Source organism: Pyrus communis, chromosome 16 (assembly GCF_041283825.1).
Source record: "Pyrus communis isolate YQ-2024b chromosome 16, ASM4128382v1, whole genome shotgun sequence".
In the NCBI taxonomy this organism is placed as follows: Eukaryota; Viridiplantae; Streptophyta; class Magnoliopsida; order Rosales; family Rosaceae; genus Pyrus; species Pyrus communis.
The window spans coordinates 26,220,459-26,237,875 of record NC_142580.1 but is presented as its reverse complement, the minus strand read 5'-3'; the positions used below and the strand labels follow the sequence as shown (position 1 = coordinate 26,237,875).

At 38.5% G+C, this 17,417-nt stretch overlaps 1 protein-coding gene across 1 annotated transcript; it reads right to left on the bottom strand.

Moving 5' to 3' along the window:
* Positions 1-8,549: 8,549 nt before the first annotated feature.
* LOC137731244 (calmodulin-binding protein 60 B) lies at positions 8,550-15,916 on the bottom strand. The gene is made up of 9 exons (XM_068470345.2): positions 15,603-15,916; positions 15,370-15,499; positions 14,654-14,729; positions 13,645-13,703; positions 12,187-12,680; positions 11,937-12,097; positions 11,638-11,841; positions 10,893-11,127; positions 8,550-9,656 (listed from the first exon to the last, which is right to left on the bottom strand). Exons 2-9 carry the CDS (start codon positions 15,471-15,473, stop codon positions 9,091-9,093), a joined length of 1,899 nt encoding a protein of 632 aa, XP_068326446.1. The 5' UTR covers positions 15,474-15,499; positions 15,603-15,916; the 3' UTR covers positions 8,550-9,090.
* Positions 15,917-17,417: the final 1,501 nt, after the last annotated feature.

Sequence of the window (17,417 nt, the reverse complement as noted above, 5' to 3'; positions counted from 1 at the left end):
ATGTTCGTGGTTTGATGCCTTAAAGGATGTAGTGTAGTCCCCACTGCATGCCTTGAACGCACATCTCAATGGCGAAGGTTTCAGAAAGCCGATATTTGTAATTGAGGCTTAATGAACGCCACCTATTGATGTAGTCGGCGACAGGTTAATCATTCCACTATTTTGTACTGGTCAACTCCAGCATGCTCACAGTGCGACAAGTGCTGTAGAAGCAATTGAGAAATTCCTTTTCTAGCTGATCCTAACTGTTCATAGACTCGGGTTTGAGGTCGGTGTACCAATAAAAGGTGTTACCTTTCAGAGAGCGCACGAACTGTTTGACAAGGTAGTCTCTCTCCGTCCCAGCATTGTTGCAAGTTTCAATGAAATGGGCGACATGTTGCTTTGGGTTGCCTTTTCCATCGAATTGTATGAATTTTGGGGGCTGATAACCCCTTGGCATCTTCAAAGCATCAATCTTCTTAGAGTAAGGCTTTGAGTACAGTACGGAGTCATGTGACCTTCATTCGTATTGTGTCTTGATGGTGCTTGCGATCATCTCTTGTAGCTGCTGGATAGAGAGAGATCCCATGAACGTCGTTGCTTGGTCTAGCTTCAGCTTCTCTTCGACTTTCTCCGCTGGAGGCTCCTCTTCTTCATCGACTTCTTTCTTTAATGAACCAACATTTGGGTCGACTTTCACGTCGAGCCGCGCATCTAGTTGGTTGATGAGTGCGACGATCTGCAAATCCTTCTCTTCCATAGTCCGTGTGAGCTTTGCAATTGCTTCACTCATTTGAGCCAATTGTTCTTCAACAGAGGTGACGCCGATGGTCATAACTTGTGCAACCAATAGACACGACTTTCCTTTAGACATCCAGGGTGCTGATGAAGAACCTCATTGGCCATTTTGGGATGTCATCTTGTGCGCCTCAGCAGCATGCTTTGGTGCCCCTAGCAAGGTTAGGTTGATGATCGACTCGCGCCTTTGATGCTCATCTTGCTTGCTTAGCGGTATTAACTTTGCAGCGGCATGTTGAGGAGTGGTTGTGGCACCAATGGATGCTCTATTCGTGGTGGAAGTTCCCTTGGTGGTTGCAAGCACGGCTTATCCCTTGCTTGATGCCATTGATTTTGGAGGTGTGCTTTGGTTTTCTTGAACGGAGAAAGAGATAAGAGGTAAAGATTGTCCCACCGAGCGTGCCAAATTTGTAAACACGAATTTTCCTAAAACAAGAATACGTGTACAAAATAATATTTTGTATTCATTAATGATTTTAGGGTTACAATCTCTTTGTAATTTGATCATTTGATTCGATCTCCGTGAGGTGTTGATTTGTGGATGTGCGATTGATCTAAGGGTCGTCGAGGCTTGATCTTGGATAAACGGTTTGAAGTTTCTTCAAGGGTCGTTGGGGCTTGATCTTGAAAGTTGAGGGAAGTTTCTTCAAGGGCCGCCTTCAAGGCTTGATCTTTGAAGGTTGCTGAACAAGTCTTCAAGGGGGCTTTTAGGCTTGATCTTGAATAATGGTTGTGCGGATTTCTTCAAAGGGCTTTTGGGCTTGATCTTGAAGGTTGATGGATGAGCGAATCTTCAAGGGCTTTTGGGCTTAATCTTGAAGAACGATTGGATGTGTGGATTTGTTGAGGTTGTTGATCCAAAGGGTCGTTGGGGCTTGATCTTAAGATGAACGGATGATGAACGATGAACACTTTCTTCAAGGGCCGTCGGGGCTTGATCTTGAGTTGGTGGAAGTTTTTCAAGGGCTGTTGGGGCTTGATCTTGAAGGAGGATTTGATGAAGAACGAAGAGTGCTTTCTTCATCCTTCGGGATTTGCTTGAGAGCTTTAGAGTTTCAAGGCTTCAAGGTTTTGGTGTAATGTAAATTCCTCCCTTTCCTCTTGATGAAGAAGGCTATTTATAGGCCAAGAGAGTGAATCACCACATCCATTTTTTGGTGAAGTGAGTGGAGTTGGTAGGTGAAGTAAATGTGTAATGTAGGTGAAATGAATGGAGTTTGTAGGTGAAATGAATGTGTGATGTAAGTGAAATGAATAAATGTTGTAATTTTAATGCATTGGTTAACATTTATTTCACTGAAATTTCGGTGTCTACAGTCATTTCTCAAAATTTTACTGAGATACCACTGAAGCGGGAAGTTGAATACACCATTGATCTACTTTCTTGTACTACACCAGTTTTACTTACGCCTTTTAAAAACGACTCATTTGACATTGAGGGAACTTAGTTGCGAAAGCATACCGATTAGGAATGTATCCAACCAAACACCTTATCTAGGGAACCTCAAACCTATTCGTGAAGGCGAAAGGCAGAACCTTAGGATCATACCTAAATTTTAGCAACACGGTCGAGTGACAATTAAAAATCATTAAACGCTACTTCAAGTTGATGGTCTCTCTGACCAACTTTTGGAACCCGAGTTTTCTTCTATAGCCTAATGAATTTGTTGTAGTCTTACAGACAACTTTCCTACCTACTTCAGCAACGAGGTCAAATTTCTTGAACACTGACAGTCAGCTTTATACCAAATTGTTCAAATGTTATTTTGGTTTAGATTGGTACTCTTCTTGGGAGACGTGATCTCAATAGACAATATTCTTTTCTTTTTCCCAAAAGGTTGTATAGGAAGAAATTTGAAATTCTCACAAAGTGTCGTGAAATTCGAGATATCTTTGGTCTTGTCGATTTCATCGACAATTTGTTAGCGATTTTTCAACTATAGTTTTTTTTCCTCACTTATCGATCGAGGAAAGTTAGTCTAGTTTGGGATGTTGGATATGAATAAAATTTCTGACAACTTAAGTGTTGTCTCTTCCCAAGCATTATTCTTACATTTTTCGATAACGTCGATTATTTGGAAACCCACAATGGCATTTTATCTCGATGTTTTGGCTGTGTAGATGCAGCATGACGGAGTATCGCTTATGTTTCCCAATGGTTGGAACCATATGAAATGAACCACCTTACTCATGACTTAGAGTCAACGGTTACCATCTTTACTTGAAAACTAGATGACATTTCTCTATGGAGAAACGTGTCCAAAATCTTTACCAACCTTAGACCTCTCAAATACATTTTCATTTGAAAAGAATTAGATTTTTGACAATGGTGATGGAAGAACCAAATCAACGTCTACGATTGCACTATCGTGTGTCACCTCGATTATGCAAATGTAATTACGGTTACCGCAGCAAAAGACATATATACCTTTGAACACTTTTAGCCTGTCCTATCCCATTTTAGCTAGAATTCACGAGTATTAATATGACGTTATTTACAAATCATTAAGAAATTGTTCGGAGTGGCTATAATCACTTCTTGTATCCGAATGGAGATGGGGAAATATCACCATAAGCTCCCGGTACGAGGTATGTACATGTGGAGATTATGATGATGTTCGGAAATTTATCGACCGACTTGACAAGTTAACTCACTTTTCGTTGGTCCAGAGGGACTACATTTCATACCACTTAGTAAAAAATTTCATCCTTGCATTTATCAGATTGTCTGGAGTTTCGATTAACATCTACTTTGACTGTGATCCCCTATTCACCTCTTTGTACCGAGAGACATCCAGTCAACCTTGAGTACGTATCAACCCTACTACACTTTGTAGTATTTCTAAGGAAGGTAGACTGTTCAGAAGAATCGCTCGGACATTGAAATTTTAATTGTGACGATTAATTCCTCAATCACCCAACATATACTTTGTTGAACGAATCTTTACCGTTGGTGATTGAATATTCCGGAAGCTATCATGGTAGCGAGATGTCATACATTCATTCTAGCTATCTTGTACCCTAGATTTGATGGACTTGTTTTGATCCTCAAATTCTTGAGTGTTCATTTAACCTTTTTGGCGTAATTTTCTGCTAAATCCGAGAGAAATTCATTATGAATCTACTCATTAAGGCGTTGTGAACTACATTATTCGACTACATGGTGTGCATGTCACTACCATATCTCATTGTCATGCGTGTTTCACTTCCAAGTTTTGGGAAGTCTTCTTGAGGGCTATGAATACTAAGTTTTTGTCCAATACCACATTTCACCCTTAAACTAACAGCCAGTTTGAACGAACTATCCAGACCTGAATGTACATGTTGTGTTTGTTTATTCCGTAGTTTTAGCATGGTTATGATTGACACTTATCTTTGTTAAAGTTGTGTGTAACTGCAGTTACACTTTCGATTTTGAGTATGACACCATTTGAGATGTGTATGCAGATTTTATGCATAGCACATGATTGACATAGGAGTATTACGAATAGGTATTTGAATAATCGAGATTCCAATTTAGGAAATTGTGTGCTATTAACGATGTTGCCCGAGAGGGTAGTGCGTGAGGACGATCGAGGCTTTGATCAGACGATGTATGTGTATTTCCCAATGGGGGACATGATGATAATATTGCACCCTTGGGAATTTATTATTTGCTTATCAAGACAACAATGTGTTAGTATTAAGGGCTATAGACCGTATTATTGATAACTTATTTGTTAGATTCGTTAAGCAAATGGACAAATAGGTCGTCTACGTTAGCATTTGTATTTGTTTATTTAATTAGTTATTTATTGTTTGGGCTTGACCCAAAGATACTACACACTTATCTTCGGAGTACGTGACACAACAAGTGCGTAGGTGAAAAATATTCTATGTTCAGTTTTAATTTTAGTACAATTATCTTAACTTTATGTTATTATATATATGTACTTTGACATGATGTTATTATACATATATAAATATTTTCGACTTTATGTTTTTATAAAAAGTATTATATTATACTATTGTATAGAAGGAGAAGGAAAGTATGAGTTTGGAGGCATGAAAGACGAATCATTGCAATCCGATCGCGATGGAATGTCATTCTTTTTTATGCAACTGCTTTAACTTGATTTCTTCTTTATATATTTTCTTTCTATTTTGAGTATTTTATGTAAAGCAAGTTATTTCAAATTTCAAGGACGAAATTTTTTAAGGTAAGTAGATTGTAACAACCCATCCCTAATTTTACGATTTTATAAATTTTAAAAGCGTGAGGTACCAAAATGCCTTTAGAATAGAGATTGTTGACTTTCTTTGACCATCACTTCACGACGCATAAGAGCTATTATTTTACCGTATTCTCAAAGTACTCAATGGTATGAACGCATTGGCACAAACGGAATTGAATTTGGAGCTACGATGAAGATTTAATGAAACTACGAAGTAGAAAGGCATTTTAGTAAATTCATTATTTCAGATATTCTCCCTTACTATTTTATTATTTTCTTATAGGATATTTGTGTTCGTGGGACCCACCCACATGGGTCTCCTCTCCTTTTTGTTCCCGTGTCCTCTCCTTTCCACTTTCCCATACCTCATCTCATTTGTCGCCACGTCACCACACCCTTTCTCTCTCTTTAGCTCTCCCCGTTTCTCCCTCAGCTCCCACTCCAGCAAGCATTGTCACCAAAACCCCAACCATCACCTCTTTCCATCTCTCTCCCTGAGCCAAGAATTTGAACTAACCCTCAGGTCCACACTCAAATCAAAGAAACAGAGGATGGAGAACTCCGACGAGGTAAGACTCAAAATACCTTTGATCTCTTCCTCTTTGACGTTTTGATTCGATTTTTGAGTTGTATACATGTTTTGGTGATGTTTTGGACGCATAAAACACCCCTGGAAATTAACCTAGTTTTTCTAGTGAGAACCCGGCGACTTTCGAGTTGTTTTCGGCGAAATCCAACCATGGCCGGGGAAACCAATGGTACTATTCGAATCCTTGTTCCTTGATCTTCATTTTGGTATACTACATGACTAGGTTTAGTAAAGTTTGAGGTTGATCAGAGCCAAGGAATTCCAGCCTTCTTCTTTGCTTGGTCCGGTAGTTTCAACCTGGGAGCCTAGCAGGTTAACTCGACCCGAAGAAAAAAAAAACAAAGAAAAATCCAAAGCCCAGATCTGCGATCTGGATCCGGATCCGAACCCAGGATCTGGCCCAGCCCATTTCCAATGTGGATCAAGAATATTCCTAGAATATTCCCAGAAATATTCCTTATGTTGACTTTTTCGGAAATTTTTCGTAAACCCTCCTAGACTAATTTCGACACCCCAAGTCCGTTTTTGACATCCATTTAGTGAAATTCCAAAATTTTAACATAGTTGACCATCGGTGTGTCTTGGTTGACTTTTTAGGGTTGACCGTTGACTTTTTCGTTGACATTTTACAAAATTTGCCCAGAACCCCTTTTGGCGTAATTCGACACACAGATTCCAAATCTGCACTCTGTTTTTCCAAATTTAGTCTTTTTAGTTGAGTTTTACTAATGGGCCCCAATATTATGCTTAGGTGCGATTACTATCGGAGACTCCGACTTTTCTAGCTTGAACTGATGTGACATCGCAAGTAACTGTGAGTGGGTATTTCTTTTATATAGTATATATATAATTGTTAGTTTCCATTTACACATTTCATAAAGAGTTTTCTACAATACACCTAGACGTTTATAAGATTTAGCGCATTGATAGAAATTATGAGGTTATGCTACGTTCTACGGGATGCACAGGTATGCGTATTATTATTGATGCCTTAATTATATTTATGGCCGTGACTAGTATTATGGTGACGTGAATTATCAATTTACCACTGTATAATTTTATTTATGTTATCTGCTCATCGTTACTACACCGGTGTTAGTACTCGCCCGAGCTAGGGCCAATGTTTCACATGTATGTGCACATCGCACCGTACGCTCACTTTAGATCCATTGTAGGTGCCAGTACTATCCTAGATTGCTATAGGCAATTAGGACTTATATGTGTTGCGCAAAGTGCCAGTCTTCATGTGATTGTAGTACTAGAGCGTAAATCATTATTACACCCAGTCCTGTTTATGTTAGAATACCTCTGCATGAACTCGTGCGTCAGCATATGTCGATGAGCACTCAATGTGATTTATTTATTTCTGCGAGATATTGTGATTACTAGAAGTTATATTCTTATTTATGAATTTGTGACATATTGAAGTCTTGAGATTTTGCAGGTAACGGTAAGTATTTTCATACTATACGTAGTACGTTTATTTTGGAAACTATACTTGTTTTACAGCGAAGGGTTATAATGTTTTCAAAAAAAATTTATAAAACTTTATTTTTAGGCCCACTCACCCTTATTTTTCGCCCCTCCAGGTTTTAGTAGCTGAGCTTTCGTATCGATGAGGATTCTTCGCAATTAGGCATTGAAGATCTTTGATAGTATAATTCTCAATCTACTCTACTATACTTTACTTATGCTTTGACATCACGTGTGAAATTGGTTCATTCCCGCTCACTAGCGCACTCTTATATTTAGGCACTTTTAGGTTTAAATTTATTCATATTTTTCGCATCACTACATTTTATGGCTTCGTCACCCTCCTGGTGACAACCAGCACAGCTCGATTCGAAGTCCAAATAGACCTTTGGGGTTGGGGTGTGTCAGCACATTTTATGCAGTGTTGTACTATGCTTCATGTTTCTCGGACAATCAACTTTTGCAAACCAAGATTCCCTATTTCTTTTCATTTCGTTTGTGCATGGCAATATGGAAAAGTTGAGGCAAAAATTGGGCTGGATCCCTGGGGCCTGTTCGACATGTCAGGCGTATCAATATTAATTGGTGGACTCGATGAAGAGATTTTAACCCAAGAATATACTGTGAAGCACTATAAAATTTTTGTTCGGTGAATCTCTTAAATTGGCACCGCAAATTAAATCTAACTATGATCACTAGACATGAGAAGTAATCACAATTAAAGCTTCAGGGTATCGTCAGATCTTTTCAGCCTCAGTCGCACCAACTATATAATCACGAGACATGAGATGCAAACGAAGAAAGTTAATTACACTGCTGATGCGGGTAATGTGATCAAAGTAACAAGATAGAAGAAAGTTTGGTTCATAATTAATTGCTGAGTCGTCTGTGCGCGTGAACGATTGCCACTGCATCAATTGCTGAGTCGTCTGTGCGCGTGAATGATTGTCACAAGTACTCCTAAACGCAAAATCGGTCGGTTCGTAACAATCGTGATTGAGTCCCATGCAGTCAAAAGATGATCCTTCCTCCTTCCTACTCCCAAGTGGCAGGCAGGCAACTAGCATTTCAACCTTCCAAATACGTTCTTAAATTGTGCCACCATTTAACCCAAACACCACCGAAAAAGTAGGGTCAGTAAAACCGAAGCCGGAATGCATTCCAAACCAGAAAAAAAAAAAAAAAAAAAAAAATAGAAACCACAAGGCATTGATCCAATACTCCTGTGTACGAATCCCAGGCTATCCAGGCTTAAAGATTGCGTAGAATTACACGATTTCTGGGGTTCATCACAAATTTCATGTCACGCGACTTCTGGGACATATACGAGGCCTAACTGCGGTATGATCCCTGATAGAAACTGCATCCAATCGTCCTCACAAATCCCATTTGGCCTCCACATGTCAACCCTTAGATTCTGGTGTTACCACCTCATCCAATTTACACAATCGAAACTTAATATGGTGTTACCAGATCTCGCTATGTTATGCTGATTTCGGTACTAAAAACACGGAAACTCAAATTCAAGACTAGGTGAAAACAAGTAATGACTGTCTAAAGTACAAGAATTCCAGTCAATTCAAATTACAAAAGCAACTAACACAATAATATAGAACACTAGCCACCAGCACCCGCCTGCAATGTTTAACCAAAACAACTGATTATAGTCATCCTAAAAATACGTGGCCGGCTCCGCCTAGTATGTCAACAAGAAGAGCTAATACGAAATTTACCCATTAGAAACCAGGGCCCTATGTCATTCGCAGAGTGATGGGAGAAATCTTCACGAGTAAGAAAAATAAACAGAGGACTTACTGTACAGGCAACTGTACAAGAACAGATTCATTGCCATCCAACAGATATCCACAGATGTCAGTCATTTATCAAGACTTCTAAAACCGACATCTTCAATCAGTCCTAAAACCTCAAGTTGTTGCTGGCACTGATTAAAAGTTTTAACTTGCAGAATAATGCCCAAAATCCTTGGAACAATGACATCACAGCAAGAACCTTGTATTACCTTTGAATGGGCTTCTATTCATCCTCTATCTCCACAATCTGTGCCCGTCTCTCAGCAGCTTTCTTCCTCACAAAGAAACCCCATCTCATTGCTGCCTTAATTTTCAGCCACCCCACAACAGCTTTTCCAGGACGGGTGCGATCTTCCTCAAAGTTGGGCATTGGTGAGGGCACATATGAGGGGAATGAAAACCCATCATCGGGCACATCAATGGGGCCATGGCCTCCTCCCATACTTAAGATTCTAAGCAAATGCTGCATATCCTCATTTTCAAGCATCTCATGACTCCTAATGCGAATCTCTTCCTCTGAAAAGAAATCTCGGTTGGTTGTCCAGTCATCTATAGGATTAAGAGTGGATGTCTGAGCAGGATTGATAGTCTGAAATCCTGATGTAGATGATTGTGGTGGACCACGAGCCAAACCAACAGCATTGTGGTCATTTCTTGTGCTTTGTACCTGATGAGAATTGCTGACCAATTGGTCATCCAGTGCAAATCCAGCGCCATCAAACTGGGTATGAGAATTGGAATTTACAAGTGGCTGGGTCAAGTATCTTGTTGATAGACTGTCATTATACCCTGATGAGGACCATAATAAAAAAAATAAGCCAAAATATAATCATAATAAGGACCCTATCCAGCTATCGTCTTCATGTGACGGCGGCATACGTCAATACATGCATTGTGGGCATACATATGACTGTGGCTATCGTCTTCATGTGATGGTGGGATATGTCAATACATGCATTGTGTGCATACACGTGCGTGTGTGTGTGCAGTGGGGTGGTGTGGTGTGTGTTGTGGGCGCAGGCGGGTGTGTCAGCCTTAACAGCTATTACGTATGGACAATTTGAATAGCAATGGAAGGAAAGCATGTGTGCGTCAGCCTTAGCAGCTATTACTTATGAACAATTTGAATAGCGCATGTGCCCATGTGTGGGTGTGCATGTGCGGCAGGGGGGTAGGATTGTGTGGGTGGGTGTGGCTGTGTGTGGCTGTGTCAGCCTTAGCAGCTACTACGTATGGACAATTTGAATAGCAAAGGAAGGAAGGAAAGGTTTCATGACAGAAAACAACAGATGCTCTACTTTAGGGAAAAATTAAGTGCAAGGCATTCCATAAAAACTCAACAAGTGTAAAGAATATATGGTGTAAGTGTGCGACCAAAAAGTTCACTTACATTCCAATGGCATTTTTTATTACAAGCTTAGGCTCGGTTTTGTAACATAAATTATAACTCCACTGATATGGGTCATAGACATACAAGTTTTACGTAGTTATATAGACTGGCACTTCTAAAACTCTACAGCTTTGATCCGCTAAGGTGTTTGTAAGAATACTATGTATAAAGTTAACAAATTTTAAAAGTAGCTGTAGATCCTAAATCATAGTTGAGAAATAATAAAGGTTGTCCTATAAATCACTAAATCATATTTTAGTGACCAAAGTGAACTACCCAAGTTGCTGATGAGTAGTCAGGCAAGTGTACTGAATTTTGTGCTCATTTTTGTAGGATTTGACATCCCACATCTTCAGGATTTTCCAGGTTCTGTTCTGTAAATATAGTCAGTGTAGCACTATTTATAAATCCTACACTTTCATATTTTGCCTGAAGTTATATTCCACACAAGCAAAGGACACTTAACACCTTCACTGTTTTAGCTTATCTTATCTTTATTGATTACTTATTCTTTTTCTGACTGAATAATTACTTCCACAAATAAATTTTATGAGGTCAACCATGAGTGGATGGGATTACTCCCTCTCCCCACCAAAAAACCAAAGGTTCAATGCTCATGCAGGCGCAATGCTTACCTCCAATTGGTAGGGCTGGATCCAATGGAGGCTGCTCTGAGTGAACTGAATTTGATGTGTGATGTAGTTGCAGTTGATCAGAAGCTTCAGAGTAATTGATTGGGCCCATTTGAAATTCAGTTCGGGGTGCAGCTGGCCTCTTACTCTGCTTGAAGTTTAGAAGTGACTTGCCATCATACTGAATAACTTGATCCCAGTTGTCGTATGCTTTCTTCACCAGCGCATCTACGTAGACCTGCACAAACATAAGCATTGTACAATTTTTTTTGTATTTGACCTTTCCATTGTCAATTATTGACCACAAAAGATTAAAAATGAATATAGCATCTAGAACTCTAGGACTTTCAACTGCCCATGATTTTAGAAGTAAAACCATTTTTCAGTCAGCAACAGAAAGTACATAACTAGTTCGAAAACATTGTAGTTACAGGGGCCTCTTCATAACTTCCATACTTTTACGAGTATAACAAAAGATCACAAGAAGAACAAAGAACCATAGCACTTAAAAAAGCACATCCTTTAAACTTGAATTATCAGAAAAATTCATCTCCCTCTTGCTAATGCTCCTTGGTGATGATATCATTTTCAACTCTTCGGGAAAAAAAAAATACGTGTCAAATATAAATCCTTGTCAGACAAGGAAACTTGATTTTGAAATATGTAATCCAAAAGAACAAAACGATTGACCACCTAGTAATAATATAGTGAGACCATATTTCCAAGAAAAAAATAAGGTAATATTCACCTTCTGGCTGTCAGAAAGAGCATCAGCAGAGTGAAACTGCTCCCCGGCGATGAGGCCACTCAGCTCATAGATGTTGTTAAAAACAACACCAACATTTCTTGTATCTTCAGTATAATAAACATAAAGCTTCCCACTCAAGACACAAGTCTTTGCATGTTCTAAAAGAGCCTCCCACATCTTGTTTGACATCCCACTTCCAAGGATCTATAAACAAGAGCAAAACATAAACATCTACAAGGTACAAAAATATTTGTGTTTTTGCGAGCGTTTTTACAACTCAAACAAAGTCCTGCACTTACATTCCGTAATTTTTGAGAATCTCGGACCACAAGCTGAAGAAACTCTTCAACTGTGAATATTCCTGCTTTGTTTAACCTCTTATGGAATGCCCCATCCTTGCCAATCTTCTCCAATCTCCATACTTCATCATTTAATGCCGGTGGGTAGTGTTTCTTGTACACTGGCAAGATCAAAGGAAAAAGCAAATCACCAACAGTGCACTAGCACAGTTAGGACAAAAAACTAATATAGTCTGCAGCGTGAACCTACATTCCCCTCTGTGATCTTTAACAGTAAAAGCTTCTGTTTTAGCTTCGCGTATGCGCATGCCCTCACAAAATCCCGAAGCTACTTTCAATCCAAGTCTGAACTTCCTGCTTCGTATCCAACTTGAGTTATCTGTGAAGGTCAGATCCCCTAGAGTTCCCACCCCTTCTTTGAGGGTCACTTGCAGGTCCCCAGTCAATAGAGGTCTCTTTCCTTCACGCTCTTTCACTACATGGGTATCAAATTCTTCTTGAGTCCAGCCTTCATCGTCTTCATTGTTGAAATCTCCTTCAAGCACAACAATATCTAGTTTTACAGAGGATTCAGGTCCAGATGTTACAACTCGGCCAGTGTTTGTATCAACCAAAACAACATGAATTGCAGCACCCTGCTCGCCTTCAACTTTCCCTCCTGTGAATATCGGAAGAGCCAAATTGGACTTAAACTCTAGTTGCAAGTTTTGCCCATTTGGACCTTCAATTCGTTTTGGGGAAGACCTGAAATGTAAAATATCAGAAACCATTTTACCACTACATGTTGACTATTGGTCATGGTTTGAACATTTTTATTTTGCTAAGACAGTTCATGGTGGTTATAGTTCTAATATCAGAGGACATCAAAACGAAAGATCTTACACAAAAAACACCTGTCATTTCTGTTATTTTTTTCCCCAATAAATATTTGTTCAGGAATTAATATATATGATTACAAATCTAGAAAAGTCCATATAACAAAAGCAACCTCGTTCTCTGAACATCATACTTATGGAATGGAAAATGAGAAATCTTTGGTAAATCTAAGCCTTCAACCTCTGTGACAGTTTTGTGTATCATACAGAAGCATACAAATTCCTACCCAACAAATATCTTATCCAGAACAATTCCCAAACGTAAAATATGACCACAAATATGTAGCAAGTAAACTAATTTTAAGACTTATACACATCTTCATCATTGGTCAACCGCTGTAAGCAAAACTCAACAGAACAAGGTCACACTTCAGAGAATACCTCTTATGGGTCTACGAAAGGAAGGCATTAGATTGTCATTCAAATCTCCACACATGATTCATACAAATAAGAACCAATCAATTAAGTAGACAACTGAACTACTATAGAAAAATAGATAAATGCTTTAAGAATTAGGGATAACCAATCCTGTAAACCTATTTTTCTTAGTGATTAGAAGAAAAGTTCTGTTTATGACTGCTCTTTTCTTTTCTTGATGTGTTTCATTGCTTCTTAAATATGGTGGGGTTGGCATCAGATGGACTACAGGTCTTCCCATTATTTCGGACTGTTTAAAATATTTGGTTTCTAATTGGAAGAGGGAGGGAGGGAGAGAGAGAGAGAGAGAGAGAGAGAGAGAGAGAGAGAGAGAATCACTAGACATACACCCACAACATATACAATAAAGAAAATTATTCCGTTCATTAAAAAATATCATAAATAATTCTTTTCACCTTCCATTAACTCTCGCAGGGCCTAACTTAGCCAAAGCACGCTCCACTTCTTCGCTTACCTATTAACGAGTAAAGGGAAAAACAAGAATAAGGGCTACAGATAAAGATCATAGACAGAAAATCACAAAAGAAATGTTTTTTTACCATAACTTCAGTATATCGTGTCATGTGGTAGACAAATAGTTCAGTCATAAGAAAGAATCTATCCTTCATATAGATAGCACAAGAATCATCCCAAACTATAGGAGTTCAGATATTCCAAAATTTTCTTTGTTCTATACATGGTGCCAACATTAAACAAAGACAAACTTGAAGTACGCAACATAAAGCTTAATATTTGATTTAAATTAGGTGCTGTCATTTGAACTAAAGGTTTTTTAATGAAATGACTTTAATGACATACAACGTTGGCCTAAATATAATTTCAGCTCAGAAGATTAATCACTACATCAAGTGTCAAGAACACTTAACCAACCACCAAACAAATTTAGCTTCCACCACTATATATCAATATAAAAAATAAAAAAACTAAGTTACATACCCTGAAAAATTCTCGCTCACATTTAAATCTATAGTTTTAAAATTTGGGTGGTATTAGCGGAGTTACCCCCAGAAAGTGAATTCAGGGAAGAACTTCAGCACAAATAATCAGTAGTATCCACATAAACAAATAACAATATCCAGGCTATCATTTCCTTCAACAAACAAGAAATTAGATGTTTATCCAACTCAGTTAATGGATAAAATAGTCCAGACGTCAAAACACAAAAGCACAAAAAAGTATCAACTATTCAACAAGCATCAAGATATAACAAACTCTTCATTGCGTATGTTAATCATTGTTTCAAGCTCACCTGTGTGGAACAAGAGTACGGTTTAAACTATCTTTTGATTTGTTCAACTTTATTAGCCCAAATATAGACATTGGATTATCAGTAACTGTAACTACTAATTCTATCAAAAAGGAGGGATAAACACGTCACATATGAAAGTTATTAGAACAACTTACAACTCTGCGAAGAATGGGTTCCAATGACGAGCATAGCTTCTGCAGACTGTCCACCTTGAGAGCTTCTATAATTACACTGCAAAAACATATTCAATGGAACATTAAGCACAAATAGAAAATATATTGAAGCTTTGGACACAACAATTCATTCAAGTGTCAAGTCGATCCATACAGAAACTCAAAAGTTTTTATTCCCCAATCACAAAAGGGTAACAACGTACTCAAAGACATACAAAACAATGCACCATAAATTATTCTCAATTCAAATATCTCATCCGATAAGAACAACATGGTTGGTGGTGGTGATGTGCTATGGTCATTAAGTAAGCTTGAGTCATAAGCAAATGTTACTCTTTATCTACATTGAAGCCGGTGAGGTTTACTTAGCATTTAAACCACTTCTAATCAGCAACTAGTGTTTGAAAGTGATTTAAAATTACTCAAAGCGCTTTTGATGAAAGTTCTTTTGCAACAAAAAAACAGTTTCACAAAAAGCACTTTCAGTCATTTCAAATGCATTTCCAAATTTACTAGTCAAAGAAACACATTGCTCTGCTCAAATTGAGCATCAGTACAAGTATAGCCACATCAGCTCAAACAAAAGGGATTTTTCGCAATTCACAAATTACACGTCTACTTATTCAAATTAGCAAACAAAAAATCAACCAAGGTAATTAACATAATCAATAGAAATTAAACCAGATGAAATCCATTACCTAGCAAGAGCAGGACGCTTTCGCTCAGCCTGCTCCTCCTCTCCCCCTTCCATTGGCCTCTTCCCTCTCATAGAGTTGGTCCTTTCCATGAGTCTAGTGTGCATTTTATCCCAAACCCTAATTTTTGGATCTGCAGCACACATAAAAAGGCCAAAATACACAAAATTCACAACAAATAATCACAATCACAAATCCATAACAGCTACAAACACATAATAATCCACAAAACTCACAAACTCTGAATTCAAATCCCCAAAAATCACCAAATGCAAACCCTAATACTTCGGTTTTCAGCTGAAATTTGAAGTGACAGAGAGAGCTGAGCTACTCTCGAGAGGCTGTAGAATTTCGATTGGGATTCTCAAAATTTTCCGAGAAAACGCGCGAGAAAGTGAGAGAAAGTAGGTTTCTGTTTGGAGAGAGAGCGAGAAAATCAGGAACCCGTAATAATGGCAGGGGCAGTCTCTATTAAGTCTACTCTGGCGACTCTGTGGCACGAGAGTGTCAGTTATCCAGTGTCTTTTGGACCACGGTAACAGACTTTTCGAGTCGTGTCGTTTCGCCAATGCGGACGCTATATTCAGAAGTTTCTGACACGTGGCTAGTCCCTATTGGTCAGAAGATGTTCTGGAAGTTGGGTTACACTTTTCGGTCTCGGTTTTATGCCTAGGATTGTCGGAAGGCAAATGCAGTACAAAATCGTGACCGTACGATGGAAGACGAAAACGGAATATAGAATCAAGTTAAATTACCGGCCGAAAAAGATATCCATTAAAATGACGTCACCGGATGTAGTTTGGCTTACGTGCTTTTTTTTGTCTCCGGTAAACATTTCAAGTCTAAGTATAATTATGTAAATTCTATATTAAATTTGATTCTATTATCATTTCCTATTGTATCTTGTATTCTTTGGATAAGAAGGAATATTTTCTCTCGTTTACTACTATAAGTAAAGGCACAATGTAAGAGAGATAACAACACACATATTCCCCTACAATTCTACAAATACATCTCTCTATTCGCCTTGCTGCCGGCCCTCTCTCTCCTTGTCAGATAAAATAGACCACAACATATTATCAGCACGCTCCTACCGCTGCGTTTAGGAATCTGACGTTAGAGAATTTTTTTTGAATCAAACCAGTTCATCCATATCATCACCCAATCAAGTACTTTCAAAACAACGATTTTAATTTCGATATTTTTGCAACCCGGATAGCATGTACATTCACCATGATGCATTACCCAACTTTATGTTTTACAAATTTTAAATTCTACATAAATTGTGTATGCTTCATAATCATAATTGTTGAATTATGTGAATTTGATATTTGGCATGAATTGAATAAAATATTTTTGCATATGCATATTATTAAATTGAATTGAATTTACGTTGATTTGAATTACATATGCATATAATTGAATTGAATTGAAAAACAAAAACAAAAACAAAAACAAAAAAAATCGGAAACCTAGGGTTCATTCGAACTCGTGCCATCACCCATCCCTGTCGATGGGCCCCCAAGCCTAAGAACATTGCTAAAGCTTCTACTCCAAGCCCAAAACCTTAACCCTAACACCCAGCAGGTGTCACCACCACTCAATCACTATGCCTAGCCTCCTTGACGACCTGCATATCGTCCACAGTGTCCTATGGCCAAAGATTCTCTTGAATCTCATCGAAATTTCTCTGAAATCTCGATTCGTTTTCTAGGGTTTTGATAGCACGTCGAGATTTCTCCAATCTCCGTTCATATTTGTGTCCCCAATTAGACCCCCATGATTTGTTATGCCATAGATCCTGAGGATAGTCGCCTGAAGCGACCCCAACGCCCCCTCCCGGTTTAATTCTAACACCCAACGCCGCTGAGGTGTCCTGGTTCTGTTCGACCCAAGCCCTAGTAGGCTTCAATTCCTCGGCCTGCATCACACATCACCCATTGGACTTGCTGTTGCATTTGATCTACTCAGCCCGTACGGAAAAAAAAAGGGAAAAAAAAAAAAAAACAAACAAACGAACAAATATTTTTTTTGGGCTCCCTTGAAGCGAC